General features: G+C 38.1%; 1 protein-coding gene across 1 annotated transcript in view; it reads right to left on the minus strand.

The window, feature by feature from the left end:
- The window catches only part of ANOS1 (anosmin 1), a 118,699-nt gene that overhangs the window by 71,461 nt on the left and 25,910 nt on the right, over positions 1 to 21,328 (minus strand). The window contains exon 2 of the mRNA XM_072994389.2: positions 16,050 to 16,097. Coding sequence (XP_072850490.2) covers positions 16,050 to 16,097 — 48 coding nt within the window. The remainder of the gene's footprint in view (positions 1 to 16,049; positions 16,098 to 21,328) is intronic.

A 21,328-nucleotide genomic window follows, 5' to 3' on the forward strand; every position in this document is an offset into this window, starting at 1 on the left:
ACTGAAAAGCAATTTATTTCCTGTTATTTCTGAAACTGTATATCCAATTTCCATTCTGACAAAAGCTGTGTCCAAAACTGATCAGTAGCCTGAAAGATTCTAAATGCTGCTCCAAATATAACGGAATCCAGATTTGCATAACTGAGATTTTTTTTTTTTTTAGTAAACATAAACATTTGATCCAACACTTGGCTGCCATCTTGCCATATGTTTTGAGCACAGGGGAAACTGGAAATTAACCAACTAAGTAAATAGGATAATTTGTGTTTCACTAAGCAAACAAAAAGTCTTAATACCTTGACAAAATGAGAAAACATAATTATGAGGTCTGATAATGTACCATGGCCTTTTTGAAATATTAACTAAAACCTTAGTCCAAGTTCAGTCTCAGAAACAACATTATAAAGGGGTTGACACCAACACAAAAGAAAAAAAGAAATACTTCAAGGTACAGAGGGAAAAAGGGGGGGGACAGGTGTACTTCATGCATATCTCCTCACTTTCCTTCCCAGGATCCAAATCTTATTTCAAGTTTTCTGCTGCTGGGATATATGTTTGTATATGCAAACTCTTTGTATTCCTGTTAGGAATGAAGCATGAGACTTCTTCCAGAGTCCCTAATGCTCAGCATTAAGATAGACTTATTTCATGAGCTGAAAGTTTTTACATTCACTTCTCTGGGTGATACCAGAACTTGTTTCAGCCTTCCCATTTCTTCCTTGCTGCAGCTCCTGTTTGACTTGCCCAACTCGTTCTCTGTCTTAGAACTCAGTTTTGTCTCATTCAGGCTTGAAGAACAGTGAAAGCTCGGCCACAACTCCTTTATAATACAAATATACCATCTATGGAACTTCTGCACACAGTGGCCAATATGCTATTGCTTAACATAGTAAGCTGAGGAATAGTTTATCCCGGGCAGCCCCCAGTGGGTTTCCAAGGTGGCTTACAACAATTAAAAGACAGCATTTAGAAGATAAATATAGTGAATATGCAAATATTTAAAAAGGATCAAACAACTATTAGATTAAAAATTGTCAGTAAAAAAGCATATTAAAAACACTAGAGCACAAGAATCCATTCAAAAAAAAAAAAAACCAACCTCAGAATGCCAGTCAATAAGGAAAGCTCTACCTAAAGAGAAGTCTTTGCCTGTGGAAGGACAGCAAAGATGGGGACAGCCTAGCTTGCCATGGAACAGAGTTCCAGAGTCTGGATTGAGTGGACTGAGAAGGCCGTCTCCTGTGTCCCTCACAAGTATGACTGTGAGGGTGTTGGGTCCTAGTGAAAGGCCTCCCCTGATGATCTTAATTCCCAGACAGGCTCATAGAGAGGGATGCAATCTTTTAAATAGCTTGAACCCAAGCCATTTAGGACTTTAAAGGTTAAAACCAATACTGTACTTTGAATTGTGCCTGGAAACGGATCAGCAGACAATGGAGCTGCTCTAACAGGGGATTTGTACTGCATGTTACTAGCAACCAGCCCCAGTTAGCTATCTGGCTGTGGCATTTTGGAACCTCTGAAGGCAGCACCACATAGAGCATGTTACAGTAATCCAGCCAGGATGTAACTAAGCTATGTGTTACCATGGATAAATCAGACATCTCAAGAAACAGATGCTGCTGGCACACTAGTTTTATCTATGCAAAGACACCCCTGGCCACTACATGCAACTGTAGAACTCATGTAACTGTTGACATACAAGATGCCTGACTTCTGTGCTGCTAGGATCCTGAAGAACATTCAAACTGATCCCCTAGTCCAGTGGTGATATTCTTGGACTACAACTCCCAGAAGCCACTCATCCAAGTAGCTTCTTCAGTCTGAGGAGAGTGTGTAGGATATATCCTCCACGTTGGTTTCACTTCCTCCTGGTCTGAATAGGTTCATTAGATGGACAAAGGACTGGAGGCGTTGAGTAAAAATCCCACTTCTGCAGTCCTCCATCGCAAATGTCAAGTTTATATTGCTCATATAAGGAGACACTTCCATTTTACTTGAGAAAAAGCTAAAAATGACTAATTCACTCTGTATATCTACAAGAAATGCTACCCTAAATAGTTTTATCAATCTTGCTCATAGATGCTACTTTTTTCCACTTTTAATTTTAATTTTTATCTTATATCTGCAAGTCACTCAAGTGGCCTTAGCCATATAACCACCCTAGAGACTTGAGAAAGTGTGAAGGTAAGAGGAGAAGGAGATGACAGAGGATGAGATGCTTGAACAGTGTCATCGAAGATACCAACATGAATTTGACCAAACTCCGGGAGGCAGTGGAAGACAGGAGGGCCTGGCGTGCTCTGGTCCATGGGGTCACGAAGCGTCGGACACGACTTAACAACTAAACAACAACAGAGACTTCCATCAGCCTCCTCTAAGGCAATGAACAAAACAGTAAGGTACAAACACTGTCATAATACTAAACATTTAAAATGTTTACTTCACTTCACATACATTGGCCACACTCAAATTTCATACTAAATTACAGTTGAAGAGGATAAGAAAAAGAGTAGACAAGTTTCAGTTTCACACTCTAGCCTTTGCTCCCATTGGTACAGCCATCCGTTTTTATTTAACCATTATGTGTTGTGTGGTCCACACTGACCAACTATTCTTAACATCAACTATGGCTTGTTTAAATGATCCGGTAAGAAACCAAGATGTGGTTGAGCAAAAATGCCAGCAAAAACTTTTGAAGTGTGCTGGCTGCTCCAGGACACAGGAGAGGAGGACAAAACCTCATAGAATAGCCATGATGACATCCAACCTCCAGTAACAGAGGAATGAAAAGAAGAATTTAAAAACTATGGTTTTGTGCAAAATCCAATGCTGGGTATTCTTAAAAATTCTTTATCTTTATCTTCTATGTAGATCAGTAATATTATCTGCATACTGTGGAACACACAGCTGATACTGAGAAAACAGTTATTAACTAGTTACAGACTACCAGGTGACTTTATGCTGACACTATAGTTAGTATCAGGGGCTTTCACAACTCCATTTTTGTTGCTTAAATATGCTACACTTCTGATAAACATCTCTTCTGCTGACAGAACATTCTGCAGTTATCCTTATGCCATGTACAGTATATAAACATCAGGATTCTATGAAAATCAATTTTATGAGCTGTAGTGCTCTCCACAATACTGATTTGAAAACTACATTTGTCCAGATAAAAACAACTTAAGTACCAGAGGTTTACAACAAATTCTTGTAGAATTTGCTCACAGTAGATAAAATATATGATCCTATAAATTTTAGGAGTTTGCCTATAAATGACTGAAAACATAATTTTAATCGTCAAATTTGATGGTGTCATGTTATTGAGGGTCTGGCAAATACAATATCACTTTATAACAATTCCTTCATCTCCCCCATATTAAATCTCTCTGTCAGTAACAAAATTAGTATCCTGCAGTATTTGATCCGCACATTTTCAGAGCATTAACCATGTTATTTAGGAAATGTTCAGGTAAAATATTCAGAGGCACTGCACTCAAATATGCTTAACAGAGTTAAGATATTTGTATACAAATATGAATACCCCATCTCTAATGCTTCACCTGAATGAAGGATACAAAAAAAATCTAAGTATACTGAAAGTGCATTTTCCCAAAAGACAGCACTGAGGTAAGAGGAGATCCACCTCAATTCAGATATCTGCTACACTTTGAAGAAATATGTATAGAATCTCAGATTTTTCTGTGGAATCATACAATAGGATAAGTATTGTTTTCCTGGACTTACATAATAATTTTAAAATCAAAATATATTGAAAAAGCATTTTCTTGTTATATAATAAGCTGCCTGTTATGTTTTTTCAACTACAACATTCAGCCCTATGTACATTTTTTTCTTAGCAAATGCTTTTAATGAATTTTACATCCGTAACTACCACCCAATGAGTGAATAATGAGAGTTACAGATATCAGACGGCAGTATAGGGCAGAACTAAACAAATATTAACAACCGTTAAGCAGACAAATCCTTTCCTGCTGAGCATGGCCAAACTCCACAACAGCATTTATGCCACCCAGGAACAAGAGTGGTCAGTCACAGGGAAACATGAGGTCCAAGACTCCTCTTTTAAAGTGGTGGATATAAAGTATTTAGCCCGTATCAATGAACAAAGTCAAACTAACCTGCAGTGAATGAATAGTTTCTCAACCCACTGCAGCTTACTTACCTGCATCATCCCCAGCAGGGAAAACAAATATTCTAGCACATATCAAAGGCTAGCCTATTATTGAATGTTCTATTTCTTTACTGCAGAGCTGTACCTAGGGTGATGGGACCACAGCTTTGATCCAAAGTGCTGAAATTTAGAGGGCATAAAAAACCTGCTGGTTTTTTGTTAACTGAGAAATTTCAGATCCATTAGATTAACAGGTGGGTACATTCTTGAAAAAAAAACTACAACTATGGAAGATTACAGAAGAACAAGCATTGTTGAAGGAGGAGAGGAGAATCAGCACGGCTTCAGGAAATTGGAAGCCTGTTCCATACCTTACACACTTGGTGCTCTGATAAACAGTAGGAGCTTAAAGAACAGGAATTAGCCAACAGAGGTATGCCAGCATTTCTCATCACTTAAAGGAGGAAACACGCGCAATTTCCAACCTGTGTTTGGAATAAATGCACTCTGTCATCTCTGTCACCACCAACAATATATAAGGGATGCTAGGAATTTTTGTTCCACATTGACTCACTTCACATTTTCTTGCAGTGTTGCCAATTATTGTAAAGAATTTTAAAAATTCTTTACAAACACTTTTTAACAACTTCCCCAATAATCTATATGTCGTCCACAAACTAGACCACATAACTGTCCAAAGACAACTCCAAATACATACATATTCAAGCACTATGGGGCAGTATGTAAACAGCACACATTACTGTCCCACTTCTGTCCAGGACTGGTGTGGACTGCTCTATCAACATAAAACACTGCAATCATGGTGACAATGTGTATGCATATATGTACACCACATACACATACAAAAGTATACATACAATATGAATAAACTGATTAGAGTCTGGAATGTCAATGAGAAACCAGGAAAAAATTCACAGGATCCCAGTGAATAGTGCCATAAGATTAACACTGCCAACAGCAAATTCCATACTAGAGTTTACCAAGAAAGGTACGAGAAGGGATTTCCATTATTATTACAGCCATGGTGGGCAGCCCACAGGCCAGGTGTGGCCCTTGGAGTCTCCCTACGTGACCCACAAACTAAAGAGCCCTATCTTCTGTATTTCAAAGCCCAACTGAAACAGCTGAGGAATAGGTAGAGAAACAGAGTTTCCATAAATCCAGCCTAGATATTATTAGGAAACAGATTGAATATAAGATTTTCCTAAATCTATAGCCTGAATGCATGTGGAGTATTGCACATCGTTCTTATTGCTTCCCATTTCACAAAACGATATTGTACAGCTGGAAAGTGTGCAGAAAAATAACCAAAATAATTGTGGGTTTGGATCAACCTGAGGAAAAACTGTAGTTGTACTTTTCACTTAGCTACACAATGTCGAAAGGCAGTCTGACAAGAATTTATGAAATTATGCATTTGGAGAAGCTGGATGAATGCATATTTTCATTCCTTTTTCATAGTCTTGGAACTTTGGTCCACCCAAAGAAATCTAACAAGGCAATTCTATCAACATTTGTTTAAAACTAAGCTCCATGTCTTCAGTACTTTGTGGTAAGTATGTATAGCAACACAGGCTAATAACATTTTAGAAATACATATATATCCTAGGATAAACAAACATTTTCCATGCTTCATAATACATCCATTTTTCTGTCTTGGAAAACTGGAAGCAGGAGACACACAGACTCTTTCCATAAAATTTTGTATTGCCTTTCCCAAGATTGAATCAATTCATACTTTTTCCCACTCCCAATAATGGAAAGAAAAATGCTTATAATCATGTAACATTTACATAGTTTAGGTTGAACTGGATGACAGGAGAAACAAGAAGCCTATCTAAAAGTTTTAAGTGGTAAATCTGTTACTTTCTTTGAAATAGGCTTAACTGTTAATTTGTCTAGTGTCTCAAAGCACTGTCTGTCTTTTAAAGTGTTTGATCAACTCTGCTTCGGCACTGATTGAACTACTGTTAGATGCCACTTAATCAACTGCTTTCTAGATGGTAAAGATTTACAGCTGATTAGCCTACACAGTTCAGTTGCTTTTGCTGAAAGTCCTACGAAAGGATTATTTTTGTGCCCAAGTAGCTCAAAGGAAAAGAGAAGGCTTGCTCAGAGTCTGACGTGTGAATATCCCAGATTCTCAACACAGTGCTCACTGAAGCAGATAAAGCGATACTAAAGAAGCATTTAGTGCTCCTAAATGCCAACCTTAGTATCTTTTTGTGTCCATGTTTAAAAAACCTCTGTGCACCACACACACCCCTTTTCTTTATTGAGCAGGAACACACAAGTCATGACTGGGGATGTAAAACTAAGCCTCAGATATTTCCATGGGAAAATTTGACAAAGTTTTTGTTTACATGGTCCACCGCAATAGAGCAATTCAGAGGCTTATAAGGATTCTCTGCCTTTTAGGGAAAGGAAGACTATGAAGTAAGGAATACTTTATTTTTGATTATTTAAGTGCAGTTATAAATTAACTACAATAATAATATGACTACTTTCATCAACAAATGAGACAGATAATACAATCAAGATGCAAGCAATCATTTTTTCCCCCTAAGTAATATGCCAGCCTAGAATTAATATAAACTCATAGGAAATCTGGATCAGTAAACACAAGCAGTGTATCACTAAATATAAAACCTTACATGAAGTGGATACATCCTCCAGTTGATGCAAAACCTGCAAATACATATAAGGGGTATCATCATCATGCAATTCTGGTAGATTACCAAACCATAATTTATTTATATTTTTACCCTTAGAAATTTGAAGTCACTGATTTCACAGAATTTACAGCAGAACAGAATACCTGATAGAAAAGACTTAATCTGTATACAATAATACAACAGAATACAAGACAGAGTTTCCCCTTCTTAAAGGTATGGTCTATTTGAGCTGGAAAAATCAGATATTAAGAGTGCACTGAAACCACCCTTATTTCAGCACGTGCTACAGTACCTGAAGCGTAAACATTCTGCTCCTCTGAATGGTTCAGAAGTATGAAACAACTGCCCAAATTACAACAAACTGGGAAACAGCAAGCATACTTCAGTTTTTGAAACAAATCAAGTACAGAATTCAAGGATGAATGATTAATTTTCTGTTGTTTACTAATAGGACACATACATTTTTTAAATTATTTTTTATTTTTATGCCACCTGATCAACATGTTTAAAATAGCACAGAAACTATATAAAATAATTAAATATTTATCAATACTAAATTAAAATTTAAGGATTTTACTTTAATATTAAATCTAATCTTTAATTTTTAATCTTTGATTTTAAATTTAATTTAATATTAAAGATTAAAAACAATTTTTAAAACATTTTAAGGTCTCTGAATTTAATAAATATAGCATTCCTGAGTCCCATCGCTTACTGTTTAAAAGCTTAATAAAGACACAGAGAACATGTAAAGGACAATACAGTCTGGCTGCTTCTATAATAGCAATCTTGTGTGCTCCACAATAGGTAAGATGGTGGTTGAAATCCTATTCTTCTTACACCAGCATAACCACACTGGGTGTTACACTAGGGCAGTCCAGATTGTACAGTTGATCACATGACTCCCAATTGCCTGCTTCATGGCACACTTGTGGGAGGGCTTTGTGAATAGCACTCACTCCATGCTGCACTTTCCCTGACATTGCTGCAGCTTCACATTGTGTATGTATGAAGAAGCTTGCACCTCATCTATTGCCGTTTTGTTCACATCAATATCCAGGATAAGTAAACATATAAGGAAGCAGATGAGGAAGGCAGCACACATGTGGAAGTCTCCAAATAATGCAATAATCCTAGATCTGATTCATTTGACACTTTTCATATAAGTAAAATGATAATGAAGTGGGTGGTGGTAGTGCACTTAAGAAATTAGTATTTATTGATGTATCAGAGAATCACTGAGATAAATCAGTCATTAAACAGTAAACCATGCTGGGATTATTCAAATTAATTCAGGCGAAAAAAAAAGCTGTTGACATGAGCAAAGTGACAGTAGATGGGGAAGCTAGTATGCTACCTTCCTCTTAAGCCTTTAAGCTGGTGGGACACAATACCTATTTTCATGAGCTTAATTTTAATACTAGGAGTGTGCCATTAATGTTTTGTTTTGTTTAGGACTCTAATACCCAGAATTCTCCAAGAATTCTCTACACAGAATTCTGGGAGCTCCAGTCCACAGAAACACACTTACCCTTCACCCACCAGGAATAGAGTCTACTTCTGGGGTCTGTGTTTCCTGATTGTAATGTACAAAAAAAAAAAAAAAGAAAGAAAGAAAAGAAATTGCCCCAGTGCTTCCTAGAAGGCCTTGTGAAAGCTGTACCTTTTCAAGGAGGACAAGGCCAAAGATGCTCTTCTCAGTGGTCCCTCAACTTCTGACCCAGATCTTAAGCCACCTAATTCAGGGCCTTAGGGTCAAACCACAGGAGAATATACTGTACCACAATAAGTCCCAAGAAAGCAGGACTCAAACCAAGGCATATGTTCTTATGTCAATCCTGGGGGGCTGGAAGCCCACCACAGAGAGAGGAAGGAGCTAGTCTACCCATGGTGTATGGCCAATATAATGGAGGTTTTGCCACCAGAAGTGGCGGAGAAAAGGGAGCCAGCAGGGAACAAGGAAGGAAAGAGGGAAGGGGGGGAACCCTCAAGAAACAGATTCCCTGGAAGAAAAGAGAGTGGATGAGGGAAATTTACAGGGAAAATTAGGGAATAAATTAAAAGGTACTGAGGAGGATGGGTAAATCAACCACTGGAAGAAGAGAAGTTGAAAGGACATAGGAAGCCCTAGCGGTATAAGAAACTCAAAGAAGGAGAATGGAGGGGTGCCCAGGAGAAATGGTCACAGACCTAATGGGCCAAAGAATCCCCTGAGGAAGATGCTGAATCTCCCAGAGAGTGGAAGTGTACAAGGAGGGCCCCTGGAGAGAAGTACTAATACAATTGAGAGTCCCAAAGGAGAAGGGTCTAAGAATGAGGATCTTAAAATCTCATGCAGACCCTGTTATTAGGTAAACATGAAAGGAGGTGGGCCAGGAAAACTGGATAGCTTCCCAAGTGGTTTCAACAACCTTGGAAGAGGTGAGAGGTGAGGAAGCACCAAGAGAACAAGGCAGAAGGAAAGCAAGCTGGGGAACTGAGTCATCTGGATCCTTCATCTGAGCAAATCCTGCAAGTTTTGTCCTCACTGCGGAGATATATTTCCTCCTTATTAGGAGCCAGCAAAGAGTAGAGTGAACTTGAACTTGAGACTGACTGAACTTCCCAGTGGTTAGATAACTTGTACCACCAAAGCTAAGGACAACTCTCAATGTGAAGGTAACCATGGGAGGAGAGGAGAATGTAAAGGACTCTAACCTGGTGAAGGCAACTTGGGTTGGAGTGAATCAGTTGTGTTTTGAACCTGTTTCTGTTCCTATTTCAACTAGTTCCATAAATCCATACAATCTTCAATATAAAAGTGCAAAGCCCATGGAAATGAAAATAGAAGACGGGCCTCTGCCATGGTTTATGGGAATCACAACTTTCTTATCCCTTGCACATGGATGATATTTAAAATCAGTGTTTATAACTAGTGTAACTAGTATTAAACTACAGCTTTGCATTTTTCTCAATTTTCCATAATTTCAATACAGTTTCATTACGCATAATCCCAGAAAAATGGCTGTTTCTACTATTTTACTGTATTTTTAATAAAATGGAGTGTCATCGCTATTGCAGGTTAATAATCCTCTAAAATGCTCACTATTAAGCTTGATACAAACCACCCAGCATGAAAACATGGCACACTTACCATAGGTATCATACAGCAGAGGTCCCCAACTCCCGGTCCACAACCCGGCAGCAGTCTGCAGCCTAGGCAGGACCAGGCCGCAGACACAGATTTCCTCCCCCCCCCCCGGCCAGCGTGCCACATGCATTCACGTGAGCACCCCCCACAAGCACACTGCACACCTGTGCACAAGCACGCTCCACCCCTGCGGGCATGCCACACCCCCACAAGCCTGTCACACACCCCTGCAGGTGCACCATGCACCCACGAGCATGCCACCACCTCCCCGCAAGCATGCCACACACACCTCAACCAGTTTGCGGTTGGAAAAGGTTGGGGACCACTGCCATACAGGATGACAGGGCAGGGCAAATCACAACATGAATTCAGGCTGAGATAGATGCTGAAGGCACAAAGGAAAACTGTCCTTTCTCTCTGGAAAAAAAAAAGACCCACTTGGTAGTCCTAGAGAAGTGCTCACAGAAACAGTTTAGAGCAGGAGCTATTCTAGCAAGAAATCAGAGTCCTTTTCCAAGACAGAATGTTTATTTGGCTGCTGCATTTGTAGTCTTAGTCATCTTTCCTTTTAGAAAATCCTCTCTATTCTGAAGGCTTCAAATGGCCTTTTGGCCTTGCCATTGGGTCAGTGCATTGTTGGCAACAAGGAGGAAAAGAAAAGAGAAAAAAAGCTGGCGAGAGATTCACAGTGGGTCACTTATTTCCACCCCTTGTAAATGTCACTGCACAGACAGCCCTAAATTATGCTTTCTTGCCATCCCCTTTTCCAACTGTGTTTTAACGGAGGCTGTAAAATGACCAGGATTTAAAAATCATCTCTCAAACTATCATTTTTGTGTTTTTGTTTTAATTCTCCCACAAAAATTAATTTGGAGTAGTTCCATCAATAAAATATTCTCAGTGTTCATTTGCTGGTTTACACCTCACAAAATACATTAGCCAAAATAGTCCTTAACTGTAGTACAGTAATGGTATTTCTTATTATTCCCTTAGATACAGCATGAAATTATATGTAATTTACCTACATATAATTTAGCTTAACACACTCCAAACTTTAATTATGGTGTGATTTTGGATGTCTGTCCTGACAGGAGACTTTGGAGATCCGCTACTCTGCTTGTAGAAAGCCTAGAGATAGCCATGCAGCACAAAGATGTCTGACTGGAAACTGACAAGCAAGAATACACACCTCAAATGGATAGAATGGGGGCAACCTGACACTTGTCATGCAAGGGATAATTAAGGAAAGATGATAGCTATGCAGATCTTTAAAGGTGATGACAAGAAGATTAAATCAGTTGTGGTACAAGACAGGGACTGGACGAGCGGAATCAGAGGGGCAGGAATCCAGACATTTAAGGCGAAATGGAACAAAGTTCAGGTTTCATTAAATCTTGTTTGTCTGAATTTCTCATAATGCTAAACATAGGTGCCCTTGAGAACATTCAGTAGTGCCTAATATTCCACAAAGAGGCCAGTGTCAACATTTTGTGTGCTTTTTAAAATTAGTACTGTATTTGTATTTAGTAAGAAATATTGATTTAGGTCTTTGGCTGCAGAACCAGAGGCTGGCAATTTAATTCCCCACTGTGCCTCCTTGATAGGGACTGAACTCAATGATCCATTGGGTCCTTTCCTGCTCTGCAGTTCTAAGATTATTATTAGATTATTAACAGCTTGGACAATGCTAATATACATAGCTTTGCCTAGAAATTTCCAGCTTCCTCATCAGAGTAACAAGCAAGATTGCTAGCAGCTACCATAAGCTATTATCATTAAGACTCAAATTTGAAACAACAGTGTAAAATAGTACAGCCCAATAACCTTACCCACTCCTCGCCAGTTTCTAAATCATGCACCTGATGCAGCACACCGAACCACCTATGAGAATAGTATTTCCTGTTGAACTTGTCTTGCTCAAAGTAGTGGCTGATTGTCTACCAACTAATTTAAGTGAAGAACCAGCTTTTTAAATGGTGTTTACTCCTGAACACTCATAAGAAACCACTGCTCTCCACGTCTAGATTTCTAGAGATCAGATCAACTTGACCTTTGGATTTTGGAATTTTCCCAAATGATCTTGAGCTTTTCAGTTTTACCTGAGGCCCCATCACACTGGTTTTGCCTTTTTCTCATACACTCCCCAACATATCATTGGAGATTTTTTTCCAACATGTCCTGCTATAAAAGCTTTATATCTGAAAGATTGGCAGCATGAGGTAACTATTATTAAGCTTCGTACAGGAAAATAGTACTACCGTATGGCCTAGTAACTGTAGACAGTATTTAGAAACAGCATGCTGTGTGGGAAGTCAATATGTCATAACACACTTCTGATTTCTAAAATTGTGGGAATCACACTCTCATCTTCAACCACAAGGAAGGAGCAAACAGCTAATTTTGGGTAAGCTTCAAACAGATAGTACATTATCACTTCCCTCAAATGGATCAAGAAGATGTTAAATGGCTTTCCCAAAGTAAGATTTCTTTGTACAACTCTTTGTCCATGCTGGCTGGAAGATTCTGAAAGCTGTAGTGCAAAAAAGGTAACTTTTCTAAATTTTGTCCAAAAGCACTGCTGCTGAAAAAACAATTCAGGCAAAAAGATATAGTACTGGATTTGTAAACCAAGCTTCTTAAGCATCAAAGCAGGTAACTATTTGTGTCTGAAAGCTAATACAGCACTGCCAAGCTAACTAACCATTCTCTCAAGTCTCATGCTCTTCAATATTCAACCACCATAAACACCAACTACCTGTTACTGTTTCTTTCTTTTCCTTGTCTTCATGCTCTAAACAGAGATGATAGCAAAGTTTCTGTTGCATATTCTTATTATCAATGTTTTTTTAAAAAAGTATTCCTATTTATTTCTATTCTGTCCCATTCTATTCCTCTGTATAACCTGAAAGCCACAGCTGCATGGTATGAGATAAGGAAATTGCTTTAATGCTGCAATAGGTTGTTTTTCTTCACCCAAGTATTTGCACTGAAGAGCATTCAAGCCCAGTACAAGAGCACTACACTTCGATCTACACTACTACAGAATGTCTTGTCCATTAATGGAAGGCAATTACGGTGGGGTGTGGAGGGCAGGGGTGGTGTGGGGGCAGCAGGGGGTCAGTTTTTTTTTAAAAAAAAAAGTAAACCCCCATGAATCGACAAATAAATTCGTGCTTCGTCAGTTTATGGGGACAGTTTCGTGCTTCGTCAACTTTTGACGACTCACAAAGCACGACAACTCGGCAAAATGGTGAGTCGTCCCCATCTCTACCTGTCATCTTCTACATTTTCATGTCCTCACTCTAATCAGCAATACCTTGTTCTAGCACTACTGAAAGTCACATGATGGAGGAGATCCACATTGTATTTACTTCTATTTATTTTTAACTACAGAACACTTATTACATAGCAATTACTTTGGCAACACTACTTTAATAGTACTTTTTGCTGCCCCGAAATGCTTTTTCAGTATTAAGCTGGAGTTTAATATGACAAGACAGGTTGGTTTTCACTATTGCAAGTATAAAATTGCTCTTGTAACATTACAACTGTACAATGGCCCTCAATGGCTAATACAGAGGGGAGCTCATTTACTGAAATTACAATCTATCCCTAGACACTTGTACAAGAGGTACAAAAAAACACTTCGGGTGAGGAGCCTTCACAACAGTGTTCTGTATCCACACCTGGACATGTCTTTCATCACCATACAGGTAAATATAGAAGACATGTATTTGTACTCCTTTATATTTGAAGTAGTGGATTTTCATACACAGAAATTTACACTGTAATAAATCTGTTATCCTTTAAAGTGCGGCAGTGTTTTGCCTTTTATTCAACTTCCCACTGTATTTTTGCAAACATAACATATTTTTAGGAGTGGCAAGTGCCTTGAGGCAGCAACAACAACAGAAAACAAATGAAAGTCATGTTCCACCACAGTGGATGTAATCCAACAGCAAAAGCAAACACTTACCAAACCATGGTAGTGAATTGTGAGGGTAACAAACCATATAAATCCATGATCAGAAATACAGAATTAGAGCAGTGAGGTAAGTACAGTAAACACATATTTGTTAACTAATTGACTGTTAACAAAAGCAAAAGGTTGTTTGGGTTCTACAGTACTGTGTAAAACAGTTTGGCAAAGTGTCCACATATTTAACACTGACTTTGAAAGTGGATGGATTTAACTTTTATCCTGCATTTTAGGTGCTTTATTTTACTTTATTTTATTTTATTTTTTACTTAGCTCTTCATTCCAAAGTCTTTTCAGAATCAGTTCATTTTTTTAAAAAAAGGCATGTATATATTGTCTCAGCATTAGTAATTACTTAAAACAAGGAAGTAACATGAAAACTTCTAAACAAAGATGACAAAAGTAAAATTTTCTAAAGGGATTCAGCAAACTTCTAACATGCATTACAGACACCGTTTCACTTTACATAATGTTGCTGCAAGTTAACTCAAAAAGTGTTTCATTTGGCTCTCTCTTTTTTGTTTAACTCAGAGCATATAAAATTGAACAAATGCATATGTAAGATTTTCATTGTTTTCAGTGTGTATAACAAAAGCAAAGCAAAATAAACGTAAAATTTCATGATACGTATGTTTATACTGTAGTTCTATAATTCATTCAAAAAGAAAAGGGTTGCATGCCCTTGAGAGACAGCTTCTCACAATCTGTTCGTATCAGCACCTATCAGGAGCAGAGATAAGCACTATTGCTATTCCTTATTTTCATGAAATTGAGTTTGGAAAGCCTATCTTAAAGTGTTTGTCCTTATATCAGAATATAAAATGTAACAAGCATGGCAGATGTCCTCTGTTTCACAATGCTAGGATTTTGCTCAGTCCAAAGGGTGAAAAGAATTTTACGGTACTTTTAAAATATTTTCTGCTCAGAAATCCCTTTGGATAGAAAACTGCTAATCTCAAACTAAAATGGATCCAGTTAATCTACTGGAACAAACTACCTTGAGAAAAATTTCCAACACCTTTCCACATAGAAAGGGAACTTCGCTAGAATATCAGGAGCCTATGTGATGTTTTCACAGCTGATATTTTTAAGAGTAGAAATTAAGCTTTTCCTTTACCCAATAATAATATTACAATGGAGGACTGCAGAAAGGATTGTATTAATTAACCTTTTATCTTTGTGTGATATGATTCCATTTGTAAAACAAATAATGCCCTTCTTCACCAAATATCACTGCTTATAGCATCATATATGTTTTGGGAATGTGATCCCTATTAATTACAGACGCTTCAAAAAGTCAACTATTCTGAAATACAGGTCTTGTATGCTTCAGTGTACTGTGGAGTACATCATCTTTCCCCTACCACTCCTCAGAACACAAATTTAATTGCTTTGATGGTGAATTTCTAAAGTAGCAAATAGATGCACTCAGCATTGAACATGAAAAGAACAGCCAAGGACTAAGCCCTGTAGCTCCACTATGACCCTTTAAAGCTGATGAATCATAGTTGTTTCTCTCCAGGCAACTTAGCAAGATCCTTTTCCAGTTGGTTATTAGCTCATTTACGCTATAATCTTTGGAGGGTCAAAGAGTCAACACACAGACAAAAAAAGCAAAAGTAAGATCAGGAAAAATCTCCAAAGAAATTAACCCTTTTGGAAATTAAACTACCAGAGAAAAAATATTTGGACTCAAAGATGGCAGTTGGAATATCTAGCAGTTGTTAAGAAAATCAACTACATGTTTCTTGAAAAATATTGAGGGTAGAATAAATACAATTAAGCACTTTTCAGCTCATGTAAGAACTAGTAATAAGCTCGGCTAGTCTGGCCTAATTAAGCATGTTAAGTGATACTAACTAACACAGTAAGAAATTGTATACATATATGAAGTGAGTCTATATATTGAACTGTCGAAAACAGTTAAATAAAGAGGATAACAGAGTTTTGCTGTGTTGTGGGAAAGAGGTAGAATATAATAGGGGGAGAACATAATGTACTGCCTGAAGTACAAAAAAATTGTTAGTAATCAATACAGAACTGCATTAATACACTGTCAAGAGAAATAACTGGTAAAAATTGTGTATTTTAAAAGAAGTTCCATACCTTTGAACATTGTTTGTGATTCTGGCACCAGACCAAAGAACCATTATTCTGGAAAATAAAAGAACAGAATATTAGAAACATTTGTGATATGTGTAACTTCCATTGCTTTTCAGTTACTGATTTGTTGTCAGGATTAATAGAAGGGAGGTATGAAGTACTGTACTGGCATAAATACCAGCAACACCCAGGGCAAAATCCAACTGAATTCTAAATCGGAGAGAATGTTTTGCAACAGAATACATATAGACACATGTTTCTAGCTTGTTTCAATCACTAGGCCAGGGCAGCTAGAAGACAAAGTCTATTTTAGAGATGTACTGTATAATAGTGACAAATTCCAGCACCAAAACCTTGTTTCCCCTTATCTCTTCATTCCAAAGACTTTTCAGACTTCTTACTGGTTGAGAAGACATCAGCATATCTCCCCCACTCTGGCTGCCCTGCATTGGCTGCCCGTTCATTTCCACATTGATTTCAAAGTATGAATGATGACATATAAACCCCTAAACGGTTTAGGACCTCAATATCTAGCGGAACGCCTCCTCCCACCTAGATCTACCCAAATCACTCACTTTAGCCAGGATGGGCAGCTGAGGGGCCTAACACTGAGGGAGGTCCCAGAGAGAAAGAACAAGAAATCGGGCCCCTCACCTCTGGAACAATCTCCCCTCAGAAATTTGTCTGGCTCCCTCACTGGGTGTTTTTAAGAACAAACTCAAGACAGGCCTTCCCTCCTGTCAATACCTAATTTATTTATTGCCATCTTCAATTGTATTAATGTTGTTGTTCTATTTTATATTGTTATTCTTTTAATTGTTATTAGCTGTCCAGAGTAGACTTCAATCTAGATGGGTGAGGTATGAATTAAATAAATAAATAAATATTTTTAAAATTAATGCAATGCCTCTGAGTGGCTGTCCACCGGAATGGCAGGGCTCGGAAGCACCAAACACCTGTTCAAGCTGCTAAACGAACTGGCACAAACTGCTGAATTGGTGATTCATGCCCATATTTAGCAAAGAGGCAAGTAGCCAAAACATGCCACAGCATTTTGTCATTTAGGTGCAACCAGCTGCAGTAAGTTGCACAAACCATGTATGAAAATCAATAAGATTCTTGCCTTTTAAAAAAATAGTAATAACCTGGCCTTCATCCTGGTTACTCCAGTTACCTTACACCATATATAAGATAAGATGGGATACTGAATGAGCATCAAAAACACATATCCATATAAGAAATCCACTTTATTTCTTTGCTCTTTTCAAACCCATCTCTTTTTTCTTAAATTTTTGCAAGTCTTACCAATAAGAGGCAACATCGTAGTTGTTCAAATATTATATACTATCCTGTATCACCAGTGCAAGAAGATGTCTCTTACCGAAGCTTCTTGAGTCCTCATCATGACTTACACTATTTAGGATCATCAGATTAATTCCAGGTATATGAGGCAACAAATCATTTGATTAGAAAATCATTGCCAAGATCTGTCACTGATAAATTCATCCTATCTAAGCCATCCTCAAATCAGACAGAAAGGAGGAAACATAAACCTCCCTCAGGCATTCAGAAAAGGGGATATCTGAATACACAGGAAAGCTTTTCCACATGAAGAAAGTGACAGCCTGAAGTGGGCACATTTCTGCTCCACGTGTGAAGGCCCTTCAAGTGTCATAGAACCATGAAAAATCAAGGTCATCCACTACTTAAGAAGAAGGGGGGGGGCTTCTCATGCACCTCATGAGAATATTTGACAACATGTCGCGGTACACAATGAAAGTAACCCTTATTCTACTTGTTTCTTCCTGCTGGAATCAATGAGAAAATTATCCACACTGGCTGAAATCCAATAGTAACTAACAACTTAGAAGAAGCTCATTGAATCAATGTAACTTACATAAATGTTGACTCACTAAATCTTCACTGTTTCAATGGACATTCTCTAGTTCTACCATGCTACTGAATTTCAATCATTAGGTCCAATACTGGCGCATATCACTACCTTAGTCATAGGCCTGCATATGCAATGACGTTGTGGTGGAATTCAGCAGAGGCATATCTTCCCCAGACCATTTATACTACCATTAATGGCTCCTCTGCAGGCACTATTTGGCTGGCGAAGCCCACCATCAGCAATCTGTATGGAGTTCCCTCAGCATATGTCTTATTTCACCACTGCACCTCCTTGCCTACCAGTGGCAAAAAAAAGTCTGCTATTGCCAAGTGCTACTAAGCCAATGGGTCTCAGGAACACCTGCACACTCTTAATCATTGACAAATAAATGTAAAATTTAATATTTGCAAATAAATATACAGTATTAATACTACCCTAGATCATATTCTCCAAAACACATGACATCCTCAGCTATTAAACAGCCACAACTTAAAATGTAATATTCTCATGGTTAGCAATGACTATCCATAAATTTATCTGAAATGTATTAAAGTAAGTGTACAAGTAAATGTGAAACATAAGACTTGTGCAAATGCTTATGGAAGGGCAGGAACAGAAGAAATAAAAATTTAGGAGGATGCCATAAATAACCTATCGTTAACAGGAGTACTTCAACAGACTCTGTGCCAGCCAAGAATTTATTATTTCCCTTTTACAGCACCTAGCCAGCAGTAACATTGAAGTAATAATTCATGCACTACTTTCAATTCCTTATTACTTTATTCTTTATTCAAAAGAGTGACAGAAGAGAGCAATGATGGCAATAGCAGATTAGTAGCAACTAGTTCTAAGATTTTACAACTTTATGGTTTTTTGCACTAAATCAGATTAAGCGCTCCTGTTTTGGAATATATTGTTTTGAATAATACCACGATAAACACCCATATCTTTAGGCCGCTGCTTCTCCTATCAAAAGCTACTACCCTGAAATTCTTAAATCCAAGGAATCTGAGATGAGATTTATTATCAAGGAGTGCCCCAAACAAAAAAACCCAATGAAAGTGGGCCCCAGATCAGCACCAAATTTGGCATGGATGTAGCAGATTTACCCCAGCAACAGTAACAGTTTTACCCCAGTGCAGAACCAAGTGACCATTTTGTCAGCTAGAAGAAAAGAGATGAAAAATGTAGGTAAGACAAAATTTGCATATCTGGGGAGAAAAACCTCTGTTTTAAACTCTTTTTTCTTAATCCTTACAAATTGGCTTTAATTCAGACCCTTTAATCACTACTTTTAAACTTCAAAAACTTCTGAAATCACTGCTTTTTAAAATAACTTCTGAGATTTCTGAAGGACCTGTTTGCATAGCATAGCATTCTGGCCAATCAGAACTTGTCTCCAGTCAGCCCACAGGGCAGGTATCTTTCACTTTTAACCCCGCCATGGCCTTCAGTGTGAAAAAAAGTCATTTAATTTTTTCCACATTCTTAGCTCTGCCTGTGGAAATATTTTAAAAGCTATTTTTAAAAATAGATAAAGATATACAGCAGCTCACTCATTTAAGCTGTCGAATTTCTGTTTTTTTCCCCTCTTTGTGGCTTTGAATGATCTTAAAGCATGTTTCACCTGGTTTATTCATGACTATATTTACCCAGTTTACTAAAAGATTTATGGGTCCACATGATTTTGATGTAGGATCATCCCCAAACCACTGTTTAACCATAAACCCCATTTGTGTCCATAGATTACAACACAGAAACCATGGGTCCCTGAGTGCATGGCTTTTGCAGGGGTGCAAAAACACCATTCCAAAGACAGCTGATCTGCAGGTGCAGACAGACAGGACAAGCCTCCTGGCTGCCCAAAGGGAAACCCCCTCACTATACAGCAGTGGCCCCCAACCCTGGGCCTCCAGATGTTCTTGGACTTCAACTCCCAGAAATCCTGGCCAGCAGAGGTGGTGGTGAAGGCTTCTGGGAGTTGTAGTCCAAGAACATCTGGAGGCCCAAGGTTGGGGACCACTACTATACAGTATCTGCAAACAGCAGCTAGGTTTCCCTTCCAGCAGCCTAGCCTTCCCTCTCTGCCTATGCCCCCAAGGAACAGCTGATCCGCAGGTGATCAGTGATTCCCTCACAAAAGAGAGGGAATTTGGTACAAATTGACAAATATAAAATGGTTATATTTGTCTCTTTGTTTTTGTCAGAGACTCTGGAACTGACAAATATGGAGGGATTAATATCCAACAAATCAGCAATAGTCAACAAATATTGCAATCCATTGTTATATTCGTCCCCACGTCTAGCTGTTATAAATTGGTTCTGACCTGTCAGCACATAACACACAACCTGGGTTTTAGCTGGCTAGATGGTTCAATGAGTTGAATGAGTTGGGGCCAGGAATTTGATTTTCCACCATGCCTCCAGGAGAAGAACCAGTTTTTTGTGGCCTTAGAAGACCTGCATAATTGCAGAATGCCACCCCAAAGAGTGACTAGTAAACCATTTTTGAGTACTTTACACATTCAGAAGGTCACTTAGGGTTGCCATAAGTCAGAATTCACTTGATGGCCCATAATTATTATTAATTAGTTAGTCTAACTCTTTGTTTTTATCAGTATCTTTTTCCCCATTCTTGTGCACTATCTCCAATCCTGGTATGGTAGGAAACGCAAGAGGTACATTAGAACAACAACAACAAAAAAAAACTTCTATAGAGCCATTTCTTAGAATGCTCATTGACTTGTTAATGTTTGGGGTGAAATAGTCTGCAGACACTCAAGTTACTTTGAAATCCTCAGAAAAATCAGCAAATTGATTTTTCATAAACACTACAGAGACCAATTAATCAATCTGGTAGGAAGTCAGACTTCTGCCATGCACAGTGGTATTCTACAGTATGGATTTTTTTTCCTTCCTCGTAGCTGCTGTGGTCATTTCCTTATTTAATAAATGTATCTGAATGAAATTTAACAGGCTAGTACTAGATTTACTATATATTCCCTTTGGAGTATGTTTCCTATTTCTATCACCTTCACTTGTAAGAGAATTAAACAAAGATATTTTTAAGTAATTTTCAATCTGTCTATATTTCACCTTTTTGGTTGAGTGTCAAAGATACAAACTGATAGGAGGTGATGCAATAAAACTTACATTAATAATTTAACTTAATTACTCATCATGTCTCTGTACAGACATAGTGATACTGTGCCTTTAACAACTGAGAAGAGTTTGAGATCAGACCGTGAAATTCCCTCCTGTCTACACAAATTCCCTTTACTAGTTTAAACTCAAGGTCAAGAGTTACAGCAACAGCAACCTGAACTAAGCTGAATGCCGAGCTAAGGATTTTGATAATTTACAAGGGACCTCAAGCCAGCTTCAAACC

Source organism: Pogona vitticeps, chromosome 3 (genome assembly GCF_051106095.1).
Source record: "Pogona vitticeps strain Pit_001003342236 chromosome 3, PviZW2.1, whole genome shotgun sequence".
Classification (NCBI taxonomy): domain Eukaryota; kingdom Metazoa; phylum Chordata; class Lepidosauria; order Squamata; family Agamidae; genus Pogona; species Pogona vitticeps.